Raw genomic sequence first — 19,812 nt, forward strand, 5'->3', positions numbered from 1 at the left:
AACCATATCTCACTCATGCATGCTTTATTTTTATTCTCCTCCACAAGCGCATATTCTCCCTCCGTAACCCTTTAGACCTCTCTCTTTGCCTCGGCTGTGTCGTCGCCTCCTCACCCCTCTAAACATACATCTTTATCAAGCGATTGTTGTCAGACAACATTAGATAATTAATAGGCCATTTGTCAGGCCTGTGAGAAACATGTTAAAATCCCCGAGCAGCCCCCCAGATAAATCCTGTCGCGTACATAGACTCCTTTGTTGTGTCAGCTTGCCATTGGAGCTGCAGATTTACCATTAAAGGACACTCATTATTAATCACAACTAATGCTAATTAATTAGGTGTCTGAGCGTGTGCGCACAGAGGGACCAGCTCAAAGTTTAGGTTTGTTGCACGATGTTAATTGGTAAGAGCGTGCAGAGCCCTTAATGGAGTGTTTTCCATTTGGAATGGGAAATGGTTGACTAACACAGCAGTGAAAAAGCACAGACAATGCTCTCATTAATTAGGACTCTTTAAGAGCTTTGCTTACGGTGCTGCATTCCTTATGTTGGTATCTCCTTTTGTTGGCGTTTGTTTTTAATAAAATGCGTGTCAATTTACACACTAAGAACACCATAGTTAAAAATAGCCCATGTTGGGTTGTTAACCCAACTTTGAGGTTCTGGATTATTTTAACTCAGGATAAAAATAAAATGTAAAACTTGGGGGGGGGATTGAGTTAAATTGAAGCTACTATAACTCAAAGATTAGTTTTGCTCCAAAAAGTTACATAAAAATAAATCCCTATATGAATAACCTAAAAATTGGTTGAATAAATAACCCAAGTAGAAAGAAAAAAGTAGGCTATATATTTAAATATACTTTCAGCTTTAGATTAAGCTGAAGGCTTATATGGAAATCTTACTATAAAGTTGCAGAAAATGGTTACAATATTAAAAAAGGAGAAAAAAAGGAAATATCCACTTGCAGACTGTGAGATAAACAGTGAACAATTGTCTATAATTGTGTACAGAGCGCTACCTGCAGATTTGCATGTTTGTGCTTTGTATCAGGCAGCTCCACAGTCAACCCAGTGGACCCTTGGACCAAAAGACTTCCCAAAAGCACTGCTGAGGCCTCCATTATGCACAAAGAAATAGTTAATTAGGAAGCTTATTCCCTCTCCTGAGGCCATGGGAGTCCTATGCACCCTACTGTGGGAATGTACATGCACAAGGATGCACTGTAATTAACAGCACTTAACAAACCAACAGCAGTCGTTTTTCTGATTAGCAGTGGCTGTGTAAAGGATTTTAAAAATGAATCAAATGAAACCTGTTTGCTTCTTTATGTTTTAAATGTGCATTTCAGGTATACCAGCAGTTATGTTGAGGCCTATTCAAGTGTATTTGGAGAAACAAACGCTACTCAATCTCTTAGTTTCTTTTGTATTGTTCAGATTATTCTGGTGATGACAGATAATTCTAAAGCACCAAAAATGATAAAGAGGGCCATTTTTGAGTCTGACTGATGACTAATTGAGGGAATCATTTGCTATTATGTTTGACTGATAGTAAAAGGATAAACTCTCCCATCTCATTTTTCTGCTACACAGATTAAAAATGATGTCTAGTGACAAGGTTAAGGGTCACTCCTCATAAAATGAAGAGTTATTTTTATACGTTAGAAAACATAATTTATGAGAAGAGCATGGAAACTCGTCAAAACTTAATCCAGGGCCTTCTCACTGAGGTGAGAGTGTTTACCACCACACCACAATAAGTTCCCCTTTTCAAAACAAAAAAAAACATTTTTTTTGAATAACTGTTGTGTATTAATGTGCCAGTGCTTTAAATTGCAACTGCAACTTTATTAATACAACCGCTTCGAACACAACAATAGCACAAAAACAAATTTATAGAGAATAAAATACATTCCAAACTGAAATAAAAGCAGGTATATAAGTACACTTAAAAATGCAAAGAAATGTGTCTATTAAAATCACAAATAACTTATTCTTATTAGACATGTTACATGCCTAGTACACAAAAAAGACCATAGAGAATTGGTCAGTTTGAAGGTGAGATTTTAAAAGAGATAGATGTAAACCAGTCACATGAACAAAGCACCTTTTTTTTTTAAACATTTTTAGGACTGTGACCGAAGAGTCTGTTCACTAAGAACTGTTTTTTTGACATCAGTGCCTTTTAAAACCTAGAAAAAATATTTTAGAAGCCGGAATAAAAAAAGATTTCAGTCGTTTGGAGGAAAGTAAACCAAAGAATGGAGGAACGACTGTGTCCACAGGTAGGTTATTCTCTCTGTAAACATATGTATCCGTTTGTCCCATGAGTGCGTGCCTCTGCGTCCCGTCAGCGGTGGCTGGGTCACACCTCTATTAGGGGCTTTGTCACCGTGATTAATAGCTCTTTCTATCATCTTTAATTCACTCCCTGATGATGGCGGCCCTGCTCGCTGCTCAGGGTAATCATGTGATGTATGAGTCCGCCCAACACCTTGTGGCAGAGGTGAAAATTATTCCACCCATGCAGATAGCAGGCTTGGGAAAAATGTTTTCTCTCCTAATAAAAATTAATGAATTTGGTGTCAAATGCTCGGATTTAAATATATGAAATACTAGCAAGAAGGCATCTGTGTTTGCATTTGCCACTATTTATTTTTCTCGTTGTTAGTTTATTTTGAACGGGGTGGAATGTTATTGCTTTCCTGTGGGTAGATTAGCATCAAGAACCGTTTTTCTGCATCTGTTTTACGATGATGTGTTGCCATTTAGATAATTGGTTGAAAGTGTGAAGCTTCTCCCAGCTAGAGTTCTCCGTCTCGTGTCCAGATCTGCTTTGATGAGGGGGCGGCAGCTTGCAGAAGTGCAGCAATGTCCATCACTGAACAAATAAACACAACCATTCGCCTTTCAAAAAACACATATTTTCTATCTTCCGTTCTGTCTTCTCACTGGCACGCACTCATAGGGTCTCAGTCATGGTGCTCATTGTTCCTGCCGCTCGGCCCATATAAGCAGACCTTTAGTATTTGACTTATCAATCATCCACAAGTAAAACCACAGTTTTCAAAACTTTGAACACAGCATATTTGTTTTCAGCTAATGTTTACCTTACAGAAACATAGATGTTTATGAGCTGAAATGCTCTCAGTGAAGGCAGTGGACTGGGAGAATATCTGGCCTAAATCAAATATAAACTTGGATCACGAAAAGGGAAATGTCAGAGCAGAGACGGCAATGGAGGGATACAGTTACCTTTAAAAGCCCATTTCCCTTCTCCATATGGCAAGCTTCACATGTGTGCTTGTAACCACGTTACACGCCCTCAGCGCTCGAAGCCATCACCCTGACTTCCAGAGCTTCGGTGAGCTCCATGCTCATACGGCTTTAGGAGACTTTCTCCTTGAACGCACAGAGCCCACACAGTGTGTGTGTCAAACACAATAGTTGTGCAGATTATGATCAGGTATTGCTGCTGGAAATCTCTGTGAGAAGTGCTTAAGCCGTAGATATTTTACGCTTCTACAAATATACACACACTTATTGCATAACAGAGTGAACATGAACAGTAATGAGCGATAGACAGCTGATTCAGCATTGTGTTTATTGCATTTCTTCATAGCAAACACTTTGTGACAGGACGTGTGACGAGAAGAAAGCAGCTTACATACTGTATTTCTTATACAATGTTCTTTTTTTTCTTTTTTGCTTGGTAATGTCAAGTGTGAAGTCACCTAAAGTTGGCATATTTGAAGATTTGTGATCAGAATCATTTAAACTTCTAAGAGCTTTAAATAGTACTTTATAGACCCACTCCGATTGTCTATTGGTCTATTTTCAAGGCTTTCCCAGTGGTCTTAATTATGATATGTGCTGTTTTTTGACAAAACAAAAAAAACCTGAGTCATTTTCTAGGACATAGTTTCTTCAGAGCAGCAGTATTTAATTAGAAATTCTCGTGTTAGTGGTAAGGAATCTTGGCGCGGAGCAATCCCGCCCCCACTTCCCGTTTCCTACGTCACAAAAAACGTCTTATTCAAACCACAGTTTTTTTCTCTGCTCCCGATTCACCACGATTAAATAAAGAAATACTCAAAAATGTAAATTAAAGCTTAATTATCTTTACGTATGACCTTATCATCAAAGCAAGGCTAGAAGAACATGATAAAACCACCAAAAACAGAATTTACACTGCAGTGAGTCTTTAACATAGAAAAAAAAAAAAAAAGGTCAATGACTTTGTTTAAGTCCTGGGGAAATGTCTCAGGTTAGTTCAGGACCGCCTGTGGGCAGCCGTAATGACCCTGTCAGCCAATCAGGAGCACCGTTAATTCATGGCCACTGAGCAAGATGTTTGTGTGTGTGTGCATCTGTTTGGATTAAGGGTTCTTTGGCTGACAGCACAGAGGTACAGTGTCACACAGAAAGCCCTTCAGGAATGTTCCTGAGTGCGTGGATGGGTTGTTTAGCCTCATTAGCAAAGCCCCCTCTTGCCATGACCTGTCAGTCTGTGTTAGATACAAACCCACCGCAAAGCAGCAGGTTCCTGTGAATCATTTGTGGCTTTGTTGTCTGTCTGTTTCACCTGGCTGTTGGTGCATCACTCCAGTTAGCATATTTATTATCACTTTGCTTCTTCTGATTATAGGATGACATATTTCATCTTGAGTTGCAGACATTTCAGTTTTTCTGATTTCAGACATTTTAAAGACCCACTCGGATGAAAATTGTGTTTTTTTGTGAATTTAAAATGTCCTTGTGGCATTTGTGCGATGATGGCAGACATATATTAAGAAGATTAGGAATGTGTATTTCCTTATTATTATTATTTTTTTTTTAACTTGTTCTGTCCAACAGCTGAGCAAACAGATGAGAGCTGAAGGCCTTTTGTGTTGGACAGGTTTTACTATCACAAAAAGAGGTTATAGAACTTCGAGAAACCAGAGTATAGATTTGTATAAACCCCTTTTTGTTGTAATATTTTTCATTTATTTGTTACATTTAGTGTGTGTGGGGAGGGAGAGGGGAAGAGGGGGGGTGGAAGAGAGTAAAGGGAAGAGAGGTGAGAAAGTGGGGGATACAAGTACTGATTTGAATAAGTTATTATTTTAAGCTGGAACAATTATACCAGATCTGCTGGAAAGATAAATATTACATCAAAGGTAAAATTCTGACAAGAAGATGAGTGGAAGATGTCTGTCCATCAATACACTTTGGGTTAGGAGGAGGGATGATGCAGACAGGGAGCAGTGTGGCAGTGTGCACGTGCACGTGGGGGTGGAGATACATGCATGCTGCCGAAGTGAACCGTGTGTTCATAGTGTGTATTTCCTTATTAGAATTATTATGAATCAAGTTGTCAAAAAAGATTGTATTTGTGACGACGAACCTACGATGGCAAGCCACAAGCTCCCTGCTCTGCTCCATTCTGATGGATCCACTTGTAGACGACAAGATTCATTTACCTCTTTGTTTTCCTCGTCCGAGCTGGCATCAGACTCTAAACTGGACGGTTGGAAACTCCGACATCGCTCACCAGTTTTGTTTTGTCTGTAATGTTAGCTGGGGGGAGTCACATTAAAGGTGAGAAAACAAACCAACCAAATCAAAATTAAAACATTGTTTCCGCAATATTATCTATATTGTCTTTATATTAGACATTTTCAATAAAATTGATGAGAATCACCAACAGTCCGGCCCACAATTTCTAATGAACTACTGCCATTCTGCAGAAACTATATCCAAGAAAAAACTGTGTTTCTTTTTTTATTCTTTTTTTTTCTTGGGAGGGGTTAAAATGGCAAAATCATGATGAAAATATCACTGGGAATGCTTTTAAAATAGACCAAAAGATGATCGGAGTGGAACTTAGAGGAATAAAGGGATGTTTTTACAGTAATTGACCGGTTGACACAGATGTCACAGCAGAGCAGCTTTTGGGAGAATTTGCCATCAACACTTTGATTAATTCAATCACTCATCCACTATTAAGCTCCACCGTCCATTCTCTGAAGAAGCCCAGTGCAGGTTAAAAGGTTGCGCTTCTATGTCCTGTTTCACTCTATTCACAATTAACCCTCCTGTGATTCCCCCTGTTTTGCCTGTGCAGCGAAGAAAGAGTCCAGGAAAAGGAAATATAAAACAGTCAGAGCAGCACAATGCTGAGTCGGACCTCTTTGCTCCCGTTGGCATCTGCTAAAGTAAATGGCAAACTTACCCAAGAGTTTGTTTTTGACCTATCAAGTCTTATTTTAAAGCATCAAAACATGTCTGTATGAACTTGTGATCTTAAACTTCTTAAACATAAAGGATTTGTTTTTCTTCATTTTATCCTCCATTTGCAAACCAAAAATGCTGACAATCCTCCTTTTTCCCTCCACAGGTGACTGCGATGATAATTATGCTCTCTATCCAGCTGACATCTTAGATGACATTTGTGGCTCTGATGGTGATCCTGCACTGTCTTTGGCCCTGGCAGAGGACCCGGCATCACCTTCGTTTTCTGATGATGAGTCTTCGCTGCAACACCACATATCGTTCCAGCAATCAGGCAGCTATTCACCACAGGAAGATGGGACCATTCCTCTGGACTTTGAACTGCGCGAGTCGGCAGTTCCAGGGGGAGGTCTCGGCATATGGAGCCGTAGGAAAGTGAAGGTCGGGGAGCATTTTGGACCGTATGAAGGAGAGCACAAGCCTTGTCTTCAAGACCCCTCTCAAGGCTGGGAGGTAAAACAAAATTACAACATTATTTGTTTTTTGACATATAGAGTTTTAAAGTTAAAGTCCGTATAGCTGTCACATACCTAGGTGCGTGAAATTTGTTGTCGGAGTTTGATTCATTGCCTGGGGGAGCGGTGAGCTGCAGACACAACCTCACCAAGGAACCATTTGGTGGTTTAACCCTTCCAATCCAACCTCTTTATGCTGAGTGTCAAGCCGGGAAGCATTGGCTCCCAGTCTTTGATATGATTCAGCAGTGAATTTGACTCACGACATTTCAGTCTCAGAGGAGACACTTTACCACAAGGCCTTAAGATAATTGCACATTCTTATTGTATTCACATTTTTAAATGGGATGTTTTGACTGATGCGAAATTTGCCCAATCACACCAGCAGTGTGTCATTGTTTTCTTCTTTTGTCTATCCAAATTTGGGATAAACCAATAATTTTGTGTGTTAGGACAGAGTTTGTATTGAGTTAACTTTATTGCATTTGCAAAAAAACGCATTTTCGTTGCAGTTTTTTGTGCCATAGTTGTGGCTGATCAGGGGCTCTTTTCAACTGTAACTTCTTCCCATGTCATCATGTTCACTTTTGGCCCAGTGACCACACCGCTGGTGTGTTTGTCTTTTACCCAGTGATGTAACCTTAGCTCAGTGGAACCAAAATAGTCCGTTGAGTTTGTGCTTTCAGCTCAATTAAAATAAAAAGCCATAAATCCCTTTTCCTCTTGGTTAGGGACCCACTGAGACTATTGGCAAGTCACATATTGGTCAGCAGGCACAAAAAAAATCGAAGGCAGGGTCACAGGACAAGGTCAGAGGTTACATGTGGTCTCTGTCATTGTCAAGCTAGCTTGGTTTTATGGAGCAGGATGACGGGGCTGGCACGGAATCAGCCTTGGATGGTCTCCTCAAATAGATCCTCTAATTTAAATGTGAGGACTCAGTCCTTCACATTCAAGGCTTTTGTCCCTTTGTAGGAAAGAGCCTGACTCATTAGGAAAAACTGACAGTGCAGTTCATAAAGGAAGAAGTGCCATGCTGGAATAAAAAGATGAGGATATGACATTCCTGTTTCTAACAGAGCCTATCACACAAACTATTAAAGTCATTTTCAATGCTGCCCTTTACTGTTGACTTAGACAGCTCACATAAAAAGGTTCGGACTCAGACTGGTGCTTATTGGGTTGCATCATGCAGCTTTAATCCTGTAGTTGTGTTTGAATGGGCAAAACAAAAAGGGAAGTACTCATTTTTATCTATGTTTCAGCAAATTTTTTACCATATTTCAATAAAAACGTCTATGTCACGTCAAGGGAAATTCAACGCTATTTAGAAAAAAAAAGAAAAAAATAGGTTTCATAAATTTTCATCTGCGGAAAATGTCTATGCTTCTTAATATGTATTTAAAAAGCTGAATACAAAGGATGTTTGAATGTCCGTGTATGTGTATGTGTTGCTGGTTAGGAGTGCACAGGGAAAAGATGGGATCCTGGTAAGGCAGCACTGTATCACAATGTTTAATTACCACACTGACAGCGAGCCATAACTCTTTCCATTAAGTAAATAAGTTGTAAAGAATTTATGATGAAATGCCACATTATTCAGAATGGATATTCAGTGATGACATCCCTCGGCATTAAATATGGTAAATGCCATTAAGCCCCACTGACTCCCTCCCGACACCCCATCCCCCCCCAGCAGCCGCTTGTCCTACTCACCCTCCCTCAACCCCCTCCTCTGCTTGCAAAGCGTCAATATGCCAATAAGTCTGAGGAGGGTCTGTAAAAATAAAATTGATTTGGTAAATGCAAGTTAAGACAGATATGTTTGCTTTCATCATCAATTCTGTGCAGCGTGGCGGGGTGATGTCACCTCACGGGGAGCGATAAAGTGGCGCTCCCATCTGGCGCCTTTGATGTAGAACCCTGAGCGGCCCAAGTCCGTGCTGACAGACTCGGGAAGTTTGTCACTGGGGAGGCCACCTCTCTACAGCACCATGACATAAATTTTGAAGCTTTATTCATAAAGGGGAAGGCTGAGTTATGGCATTCATGATGCTTTATGAATACAGGAATGGTGACTTATGGGAAAGTTAGCTTCTGTTAATAAGAAGTGGAGAGGCAGCTGCGAAGGGTCTGTCAGGCTCACCTACACCGGAGTGAAGTGCTGAGTGTGCTAGTGGGCGTGCACACTGAGCATGTGTCCGTGTTTGCATCCACCTATAGATTTATGCTTTTAACTTGGGGAGTTAATTGTCTTTGCATAGAGTAATAGAGTATTCATATTTTGACTTTACTTGTTTTATCTGTTTTTAAAAATGATTATGTTGTATTTAGCCAACAAAAAACAAAAAAAAGCTGTAATTTTCTTGGACATAGTTTCTCCAGAGCAGCAGTAGTTCATTAGAAATTGACTTTTGAGTTGTGGGCAGGACTACTGGTGTGGAGCAAAACGCACCCCTTCCTGTCACCAATAATCAAGAGCTCTCTGTTTACATGGTCTCCCACTAGCTTATAACTCCTCACACCCCAACCTCACATTACCGGTGCAACAAAAATGGCGAAAAATATTGAAACATGATGAGCCATATGAGTTCAGATAAGGAAAACAAACATGTACATGGATCTATTTTTCTGCAAGTGGATGCATCAGAATGGAGCTCAGCGTATTTTCTATTTCACAAATCCAATATTTTTTAAAAAGCTTTATTTTTGCCTGCTCCTGATTTACAATTTATATAAAGATATGTTAACAAATGCAGTTAAGCTTAAATTTATTTATATATGTTCTTGCTTATCATAAAAAAGACACAAGAACATGTTAAAAACACCAAAAATGTAATTTACATTGGAGTGATTTTTAAGGTGACAAAATGACAAATGAAGGATTAAAGAAATCACCATCAGATTTTTTCACATAATTATAAGTAACTGTTAGTTGCTGTAAAACAATAGTTTTGTATTACTCCCAACTCCTTTCATAACTGTTGAAGACACAGCCATTCAAATGTTTTGTTATACCATTTTAACCAGGATAATGTAAGTATATATAAGCTATGTTCCGTGAGAAGTAAAGGAGAAATGTTTTTTTTTTTCTTTTTTTCTTTTTCACAAACACCCTTTTACCAAACTAAAGAAACGGGAAGAGAAACAAGAATCATATTTTCTGATGGTTTTAAGACTACTGAAGAAATTTGCCGAGTTAAAATGTACCAGGTCTTGGTCTTCTGGATAGTGTAACCCTTGTGCTATCCTAGGCACTTTAACATTGGGAGTGGGGTCATCTGGACCCCACAAGGCAGTGAGTAAAACCTTTTTTGTTCAATGATTTGTGATCTTCACTGGTGTCCATGCATGTACATGAAATCCTCTCCACTTTTATCTACATCTAAGGGGCTAGATGTGAACATCAGTCTGTACTTCCACATTCTCCTTGTAGGATAAGAAAAGTATTTCATTTGTTTTCTTTATCTTAAAGTTTTCACAATAAAATGTAATTTCAAATATTTTTTATTTTCTTAACTTTATGTAAGAATTTTCTGTGTCTTCTTCTTTGTGGTTTTCCTTAGAATAGTCTTCACGCCTGGATGCCCACCAGTCCATACCTCTGTCTCCCACTCTGACTGGTTGGGCACATTGACATTCAAACTCCATTTGTGTCTATCCACTTCTAAGCACCAGCAACAATAAGACGGAGAGTCTGGGACCAGAAGAGAGTTATCCGGTACTCAATAAGCCTTTGGTATCACCCAGACTCACAGTCCCGCAGGATTATGGATCCCGGGCATAGAAAGCTGGGTCCCTGCTGCTGTAGGCGTGATGGGAGGAGCAGGTTAGGGATATGGGAAGGGGTGGGATGGCATGTAGATAGGGACAGGGGTGCTTACAGCCTTTGTGCATCTCTTGTGTGAGAAGCTGAGGTGGAGATGGAGGCAATGGTGTTGGTGGCAGTGGCGGTGGAGAGGTGGTGAATAAGATTAGCAGTGATGGTGAATAGGAGTAAAGGATTAGATTGCTGGGTTTAGCCTTTCCTAGCTCTGGCTGTCTTCTCGACCTCCAAGTAAAAGAAGGATGGGAGGAGGAAGAGTGGCAACCTCCTAACCTTTAGAGAAACCCATCTTTATTCAATTTCTGGTAAATTATCCAACATTTAACTATTTTTATGAAGTGTTGATTTTACAATACCTTTTTTATCATTTGCAGTCATCAGTATTTGGATCATCTGTAGTATTTTTAGATTTATTTTCCCAGTCAGAATGCACATTTGTCATTCCCTATACCAGGATTTTTTGTGTGTTGCATGCGTTGGTCCGTAGTCTTGTGTGCTTGTGTAAGACGGTGTCAAAGTGTAGATGGAGGGCGTTTCGAGTGGGCGTGTTCTTTGTGCATGGATAATCTGCTGTCCTGAATGAATGCAGATGTCTCTGGCTGGCTGTCCGCCTGTCCCATGCGCGCTGACGGGCCCGTCACCTCTCTGTCACAAAGAGAAAGAGCCACTCTCAATGTCGCCTAAAAGCAGCCTAATCCTCCAGACCATGCCACCTCCCTTCTACTGTCAGTGGAGCTTGCCCTGCCCACAGCAGTGCTTATAGGGAGACGGGCTCTGGGGATGAACTCCTCTGTCACTCACACACATCCTCACACTTTCACACCTGCAAACTCCCATAAAATGTTCTCAAATTCAAAGTGGAAAAGTCTGGGATCTTAAAAAGGCAGAGTGCGTGGCACATTTTTAGCATAGTGGCTGCATTGAAAGGCCTGAGAATTTCTCTTACTGCATGTTTGCATAATTAAACAAGATGGAATGGAATGGAATGGAAAGTTTATAAAATAAGAAATGCAAATGAAAAGAACTCTGATTTTTGGTAATTTCCACATTCACTTAAATAAGGTTTTTACATTTATAAAACAAATGTATAAGACCCACTAATATTTAGAATTTTATTACCACAAAGCAACTTAATCTCTTTGAACATACTATTAATAAATCATTTAAAACCTACAGATAAACGTTTTAGTTTTACTTGCACTAGATTAAGGAGATTAATCCAGATTAAGTTTGAACAATATATGAAAATAGTCAATGCAAAATATTCAATTTTAATGACAGTCAAAGCTATTCTTTCCTTTATTTATTTATTTTTACTGCCGACAAATCTGCAGTAACTGGGTGATGCTTTCATGTCAATATGGACTAAATTCTCCAAGGAATGCAGCACCTTGTCGAATCTATGCCACCAAAGATTAAGGCAGTTCTAAATGCAAAAGACGGTCCAACCCAGTACTAGCAAGGTGTACGTATTAAAGTGGCTGGTGAGTGTATATTTCTTCTTCAGACACTCCACTGCAAAAACGTCAAAGCAGCATCTGATATAATCAAAGAATAGGAGGTGTATATTTTTCTGTACTTCTTTTTCTATAGTTTTTGTTATCTTTGTTATTCCCAAGAAACGCCAGTTCCATTCATTCCAGCTGGATATTGAGCCTCCCTTCTGTGAAAATAACTCCAAAACTCCCATCCCATGTGTGGCAGCATCTGTCTTTGCCTCTGCTGGTGTCTGTGAAAGAGGTAAGCCTGTCATCAAGTGTCAGTGGCGCTTTACTGACTTGACCAGGAGTGATGCCAAATTTAAACCCCTAAACTCAAGTTCATCTTCCTGCTACTCACTTGAGTGGTAATCCCTGCCTTTGAGTTAATCTCCTTTTTTGTGTTGTTCGATGCTGCTTTTCTATGCTTGTTTGAGGCATGTATACATGTTTGTGGAGGTCGAATCTCTTGTGAGAAGAAGGCAATACTCCTAAAAAGTTAGGTTTAAACAGAAAGAATGACCTGAATGTAGAGTCTGTGTACTAATTTTCTTTGAAAATAGGGATTTCTACATCTAAAATTGATTTCAACCCACCCTGTTTTGCATTATGCTCCTTCCTTCGCCTCACTCCCCCTTTCTTCTCTGTGCTTTCTCTACCCACATTCCCAGCAGGGAGGGGAAGCTAAGTTAACTAACTGAACAAAGTCAGAGTAAATTTGCAGAGGGACAAAGGCAAGCAGGAGTGGGGGCTTTGCCAGTTGGAAGGTGTAGCCAGCAGCACAATACCAGGTGAAGGGGGCTCTCTTCAGGGGTCCTCTCAAGCAGGGGCAAAGGTTACCAGGCCCTATTAGATCTCAAGTAAATGGAAAAGGTTTCAGACAAGAAAAGAATAGAACAGGAAAGAGGAACACACCTGTTTAAAAGCTTTCAAAAGCTCTGGAAAGACACCCTCTTTTGTTGCCCCATCATCTCTGTACCATTGGCTTCTGGACAAAGTTGGGGTAGCGGTAGCCCACAGTTCGACTTTAAAATTGTTCACTCTTACTGAAAGTTAGAAGGCTGACCTGATCAAGAGCAAATGCAGGGTGAGCCCAATAACAGTGACACATGTCTAGACAGCTACAGATATATAATAGAATTTATAAGCAGGTGCATTGACTCAAAACTGGAAAATATATGCTACTGCCTAGTAACACACATTTACATCAGCTTTGCTTTGCTGTTATAGCACTCTGATAGAAGAACAAAGGCCCACAGTCCCTGTCAAATCCATTATTTTAAAACCCTCAATGTTATTAGAGGGTTTACAGCGGCAAGTAAAAGAATAAATGAAAGAAGAGAGGGTAATGTTGCAAACTTTGCCAGCTTGAATTCATTGTACATGAATTATATTGTTTTGTTGCCAAGGAAAAATCCTTAATGATGTTTTGTTAAGAAAAAAAAATAATGAGACTTTCAGTGTAGAAACGGAGATTTAATAGGAAGATGTCCAACTATAAGAGCAGAAAATGCAAAAGAAAACTTGTAGAAACAATGGTAAGAGAGTGAAAAGTGTTAACTTTTACACTGCGGTTGCATGGTATTAATAAAAGAAAGATTTGCTTGTGAATGTGTTCTGTAGGGATTTTTACAGACAAAAAAGGGAGATGTTTCAGCACCAAATGTCTACCTTAAATATCTAATCTACTTTTAAATGTTACACATTTTTAAGAGGGTTTACAATTTGCATGCTGCCTCTAAAACTACTCAAAACTGCTCAAATGTGTAGCAGCTGGAGGAAAAAGACAAATACTGTAGCAGCTAAGTGAACAGAACTATTGATTACATGTGTCAACAGAGCAATCAAGTCAAAGATATCTCCTAAAATGTCACAACTTAAACAAAAAAAATTTTAAGTCCCACTCTGATCATCTATTTATCTATTGTAAAAGTGTTCCCAAACAAATGTGTTCATTAAAAATCCCCCTCTGAATTTTGCGTGGGTGTGTTGGGACAGAGTCAGCCCACTCCCACTTCCCATCACCCACCTGTATACATGCTCTTCCACTCGCTTCTCACATGCTTCTCCCACTCTACAGCCCCTAACACCCCCTACTGAACATTACCGGTGCAACGAAAATGACGAGCAAAATTGGAGCTATCCCCACGTACAGTTTTGAGCCTAATGCCAGCTCGGACGAGTAAAACAAAGACGTCCATGGATCTAGTCGTGTGCAAGTGGATGCATCAGAATGCAGCGCAGCTACATCCCAAATATGTTCTTTTTCAAACAGCTTTTTTTTCTCCAGGTCCTGATTCACAATGACTTGACTAAAGAAATACTCAGAATTCCAGCTTAATTTTCTTTACATATATCCTCCATCATGAGAAGAAATGCACCAATAACATGTTAAAGTCCTAAAACACCATTTTCATTGGAGTGGGTATTTAAAGAGTTTACCTATAAAGGTAAACTTTGGAAGTTTTGTGTATATTCACAATTTTTCAAAATGAGGCACTTTGGCATGATGTTCAAGACAGCTGCGCACACTGTGTGCACACCGACACACACTGTGCCCTGCGCTCTGCACGAGTGAAAATAGGGGCAACCCCCTTAAACTGCATACAGGAAGCAGAGGTGATCAATTCCGTGTGCGGGGCGACAGATCCAGGCTCATAGATACCTTATCTAGGGGGGATTGATAGGGGAAGGTCCTTTCCTTAAAACACAGCACTGATTGTTTCCAAATGTCTTCCCAATGGGGCAGGTCAAAAAGAAGGAGAGACGGCGACTTAGGGGCAAAGCTGGGAGATTTTTATTGGTCCAGTTCAAGGAAATAGAGAGGGAATAGCAACTTTTCCGTGGCTTTCCTGCCCCTTGTTGCTGCTAGTGCTTAACTATGAGTCAGATCACATTACCCAGGCAGTAAATCTAAGTACCGGTTAACGCAAATAATCAAGAGCTAATACTGCCTCTACGAAACCACTTTCTCTGTGTCTGTGGTCATAGCTGTGCAAACAGGCACAAGCCAAGGCCCTCTGTCCTCTTAGCTTCTGCCAAGCTCTCTCCCACTCTCTCACGGCTGTTATAACCTATTCACAGTCACAATCTCCATGCGCCTCCACCTATTTCTGATGGAGTGTAGACCTCTACTTGTGTACTTAAAGTGTGTTCGTTCATACTTTGGGTGTGCTGTAGTTCAAAGGGTAATGGGATATTGAGGTCTGCTTGGAGAACTTATTACTGGGTTAAATTTTATTAAAACTGTGGGTTTTATTCATCCCTTTAAGGTGGTACCTCTTTCCCAATTACTTTGTATTGCTGTTCCAATTAGAACAGGGGAGTTCCAAAACCAGGGTTCGGATCTGCCAGGTCTAGTGAAAGCAGGGGCCTGAGGTGGCAGTAATGAGGGCTTAACCCCAACTTTGCCCTACTCTGTTATAATGCTCTAATTTGAGCCATATGATAGGTTGCTTTGCTCTCATTTGTTGTTTCAAAGTCTGTATGCGTGAGCAGGCCCCTGCCCTGCACCTCAGATGTGGATAAAGTTATTGTGAAACGCAAAGCATTAAGGAGGAGCTAATGACTGTCAGAAGAAAAGACCACTTCAAGTTGTGTAATCAAAGTTAAATCTATGAATAATTTTCAGATAAACACATGCTTACTTTTCAAAATGTGATGATGCATGGATATTAAGCACACAATACTTGGAACTCAGATAAATAATGTGTTTTTGGTGTTTTTAACATGGCTTGTGGTATTTGCCTTTTAATGGAGAACATGTGTAAGGAATGTTGAGCTTAAAATGGTATTTATTGGTGTTTCTTTATTCAAACCCTTATGAATCAAGAGCAGACAAAAAAAAATCCAGTTGGAAAGAGCTTGTAAGTGTGACATACAAGTTACTAGGGCAGGCCACAAGCTCTAGACACTAGATTCCTGTACCTGTTTGTTTTCCTCATCCGAGCTGGCATCTGACTTAAAACTGTACGGCTAGATAGCTTCAATATTACTTGGCAGTTCTGTTGCACTGTTTGTGTTGGGTTGGCGTTGTGAGGGGCTGTAAGCTAGCAGAGAGCTTGTAAACAAAGGGATGATGAGAAGGGGCTCACTCCACACCAAAGGTCCCGTCCACTACTCAAAGGCAAACAGGGTTGTGCACAGGATTTTAGAGGGGCAGGGGCAAAGGACAGCAAAAACACTTACAGGATTTAATACATTTTTTAAACAAACTACTACTAGATGATTTTTTAGATATGATAACTGTGTAGGTGACGGTGATAAACAATAGTTTATTTTATTTAGACATATTATTGTCAACATGAGTTTCTTTACTTTATCATATGGAAAACATCAAAGCAATAAAACACTGGAGGCTATTTATGTTGGAACAATGTGCTGCAGACATAATGAATCCGGTTTAATACAAATGGTAATATTTTAAACGCAGACATCCTACAACTTTTATCCCCAGAATGCTGAAATTATTCATATGTAATGGTATAAGGTTGTTGCTGAGGATTCTGCAGTTTAGTTCAGTTTTTCAGAGGTGTTTCTGGTTGTATTCTGTCCTCTATCAGTCACGCCAGGTTCATGTCCATAAACTACAGCCGTCTTCTTTTCTAATAATTGTCCTCAGTGAGTAGAAGTGTGTGTGGTTTATCCCTTTTGTTTCCCATGGGTTTTGTCCTGTTTTAGGTTATTTATTAAATGTTTAGGTTTCTGCCACCAAGCCCAATTTCCTGCATTTTGGCTCTTACCCCTCCCGTTCCTGACAGTTGTATAAAACGTGACTCTTGTTCTAGATCGAGATTCACCGCTAAATTCTATTTTGCATCTGATCCTCTAAATACAGACTTGTGTTGTGATTGGAAAGAACATAGAGCATTCTTCTGAAATATTAATGATATTTAAGCTTAATCTGTGGACGACGCCTAGTTAGACGAGAACTCTCATAATCAAGTTGCTTCACTGTCACGTTGTCTCTACAGTTCTCCGTGGGGCAGTAGCATTTCTCGCTGTCCCTCCCCCTAACTCTCTCTGGTGGCTCTGAGTCCGAGTGGAGCCTCAAAGACAGAAGTGGAAGCTTAGAACCCCCGGATTACAAGAAAATGGATTCAATAGAATACTCGGGGACTTTGCAGCCACGTTTTTTTCTTGTATCTTTTATTGAAATGTATCAATGTGAATACAAAAAAAAAAAGAAAATAAATAGAGGGCCTGAGAGCACTAACGAGCCAAAAAGGCCAGGAGCTCAGGCACCCCTAGGGCCCTATGAGTGCACATTGGAGGCAAATTTCTAATGAACTACTGCTGCTCTGCAAAAATTATGTCCTAGAGAACAGTTTTTTTTTTCAATTTTGGCTAAAAACAGCAAAATCATATTAACAGACCACTGGATCGTTTTGAAAATTGATTAAAAGAGGATCGGAGGGGAATTTTAAAATGCCGCCCACCATGTGAAGACACGTCAGTCTCATGGTGCTCTAGCTACAGGGCAGGCTCACTTATTCTGTGCCGTAATGCAAGATGCTCTGCTCTTTAACCACTAGTATAGACATGGGTGCATAACGTAATTGTGAGTCTGTCTTTTCATGTCTTCATCTGTTAAATGATTCAAGTAAATGAACGAATCTGTAAAAATATGTTGCTGCTCTGCTCCAGCACTGAATGTAGTTAATGATAAAGTTGATAAACTAGCTCGTCTTGCCAATTTTTTAATGACACCAATTATAGTGAAATATTAAATTCCGCAAAGCATAACCATACTTTTAATCCTGCATGCATGCCTTGAAGTTGATGCATAAATGCATTTATTTGTTCTAAACTCTATTTTATTTTTCTTGTTGTTGTTACACAACATGCCAATTAAAGAATACAGTGGATGCTTTTCTTTTACAGTTATTAAAGGTCACACTTTAAATGAGTGTGGCTCTTGCACTTAATGAAGTTAATTATGTGGGTAAAAGCTTTAGATCACATCCAAGTCGATTGTTTTCTAATTGCTTTAAACTTGCGCAATAATGACGTAGTCCATCAGGTCATGTCATATCATAATTGCAGTAGTTCATGTTTAATTACAGTCAGAATAAACATGAATTCATTATAAAAAAGAGATTAATTAAATCTTTAAATATTGATTTTATTTCCTCATTTTACTATTAATGACCACAATGGTGTTAATTGCTACTTTAAGAAGGTCTGCAGAAAATGTAGACAACGGTGCATGACTTCACTTTTGCTGGTGTTTTGCAGATGTTTTGTCTAAATTATTTTTAAATATCTAATTAGCCACTCCAAGATGTTTTAACTTTTAAAAATTTCAAGTAAACTTCTTCTGAAATATTTCTCTTGTTCTTCCTAACACATGGCAAGGCGTACTCTGGAATAAATTGAGGACCCAAAACAAACCCACGCAATAACAAACTGAGGGAGCGTTGTGTTCAAAGATAGGGTATGTGAACTAAACAACCAGACATAGTGAAAACAACAATGATAAATGAGGAAGAAGAGAAACAGAGACAGACAATGGATCAGAGAGGAGCACAACACACAGAATAATCAGTTTAAGTGAATGGGAAAAGTCGTAGAATGAACTGAGAAGGAGGAGAAAGAACTCAATGTCCTGCCTCTGATATGTGCTGAGGCAGATAGGTTTCCCAGTGGAGTGTTCCCAAGTGTCCCTCTGCAGTCTGTAATAGGATTTTCCAGGGTGCAGCAGGTAGTCTGTGAGGGAACTTTGTTCATCAAAAGCTCACAGATAAGGGTTAATGTAGTCAGAAGGTCCCTCCTTGAAACTGGGTGCTCTGAGAGCCTGTTGCTCCCGCCTCATCTGACTGCGTTGTCAGGACCAATCTGTCACAAAGGATTTTTTTTTTCCCCTGCAAAATTCATTGGCCATTCCTGACATCTACAATGCACTAATTGTTGTCTCCGGCCCAGACAAGCTCTGTGAAGTCTTAATAAGTTTTTTGTTTTCAACAAAGATAAGAAGAAACCACGAAAAATCAATTTCTCAGTTGAATTACTTTCTGAAATCCAATACAAGTCAGGTCTTTTAAGGCAGAGTTTGTGTCATCTCACCATTTTATTCCTTCATCAGAGTTAGATGTCATATTTATTTTAACCTCCCTACTGACCATGTTATGACAGCCACTGTGGTGTCTTTGGAGTTCTGGGCAGCCTCTGGATGGGCCATGCCATGCCAGTCCCTGCCCATAGTGACGGTGGGACCACATCCAACTGCCACCCAGGACACACAGCCATAAATCATCCTGCTGGCACTGGCCTCCATTTCCTCTACAACAACCAGTTCCTGCTCAGGACAAAAAGCCCTTTGTGGGCTTTGGGCCACAAAAACCTCTGCCCTCTTTCAGGATTGTGAGCTTTATGAGCAATGCTACAAAAACTGTGAAGAGAGGAAGGAGTTTACATGCAGACCAGTTTTTGGGGGTTTTTTTCTGTGTGAATGTAAAAACACCTGTTAAACAAATGGCCCAATCAAATTTGACAATATTTGCCTATTTTGGTTTATTTCACGAAGATAAAGTCCTCAACTTTGAGCTGGTGCCTCTCAGACTGCTAAGACTGCCACTTTTCTGGTGGCCCTCACCAAAGGTGGCTTTCTTCCATCTCTCCTTTCTTTACATCTCTGTTTTCCACTCCCTCCTTCATGTTTGGATGTCTCCATCTCCGGGTCAGGGTTTGAGGAATGACTGTTTTCCTTGCAGGCCAGATCAAGACAGAAGATTGTCCCCAGGGGGCCCAAAGATATGAAGCCTCTGACACGTCCC

At 39.9% G+C, this 19,812-nt stretch overlaps 1 protein-coding gene across 16 annotated transcripts in view; it reads left to right on the plus strand.

The window, feature by feature from the left end:
• mecom (MDS1 and EVI1 complex locus) overlaps positions 1-19,812 on the plus strand; it is a 155,502-nt gene that overhangs the window by 42,100 nt on the left and 93,590 nt on the right. For all 16 annotated transcript variants that reach the window (XM_011482816.4, XM_011482822.4, XM_011482818.4 and 13 more), the window contains exon 2: positions 6,385-6,731. In XM_011482816.4, the coding sequence (XP_011481118.1) occupies positions 6,385-6,731 (347 nt within the window). The remainder of the gene's footprint in view (positions 1-6,384; positions 6,732-19,812) is intronic.

This window comes from Oryzias latipes, chromosome 13 (assembly GCF_053564925.1).
Source record: "Oryzias latipes strain Hd-rR chromosome 13, Olatipes_Hd-rR_3.1".
NCBI classification, from domain to species: domain Eukaryota; kingdom Metazoa; phylum Chordata; class Actinopteri; order Beloniformes; family Adrianichthyidae; genus Oryzias; species Oryzias latipes.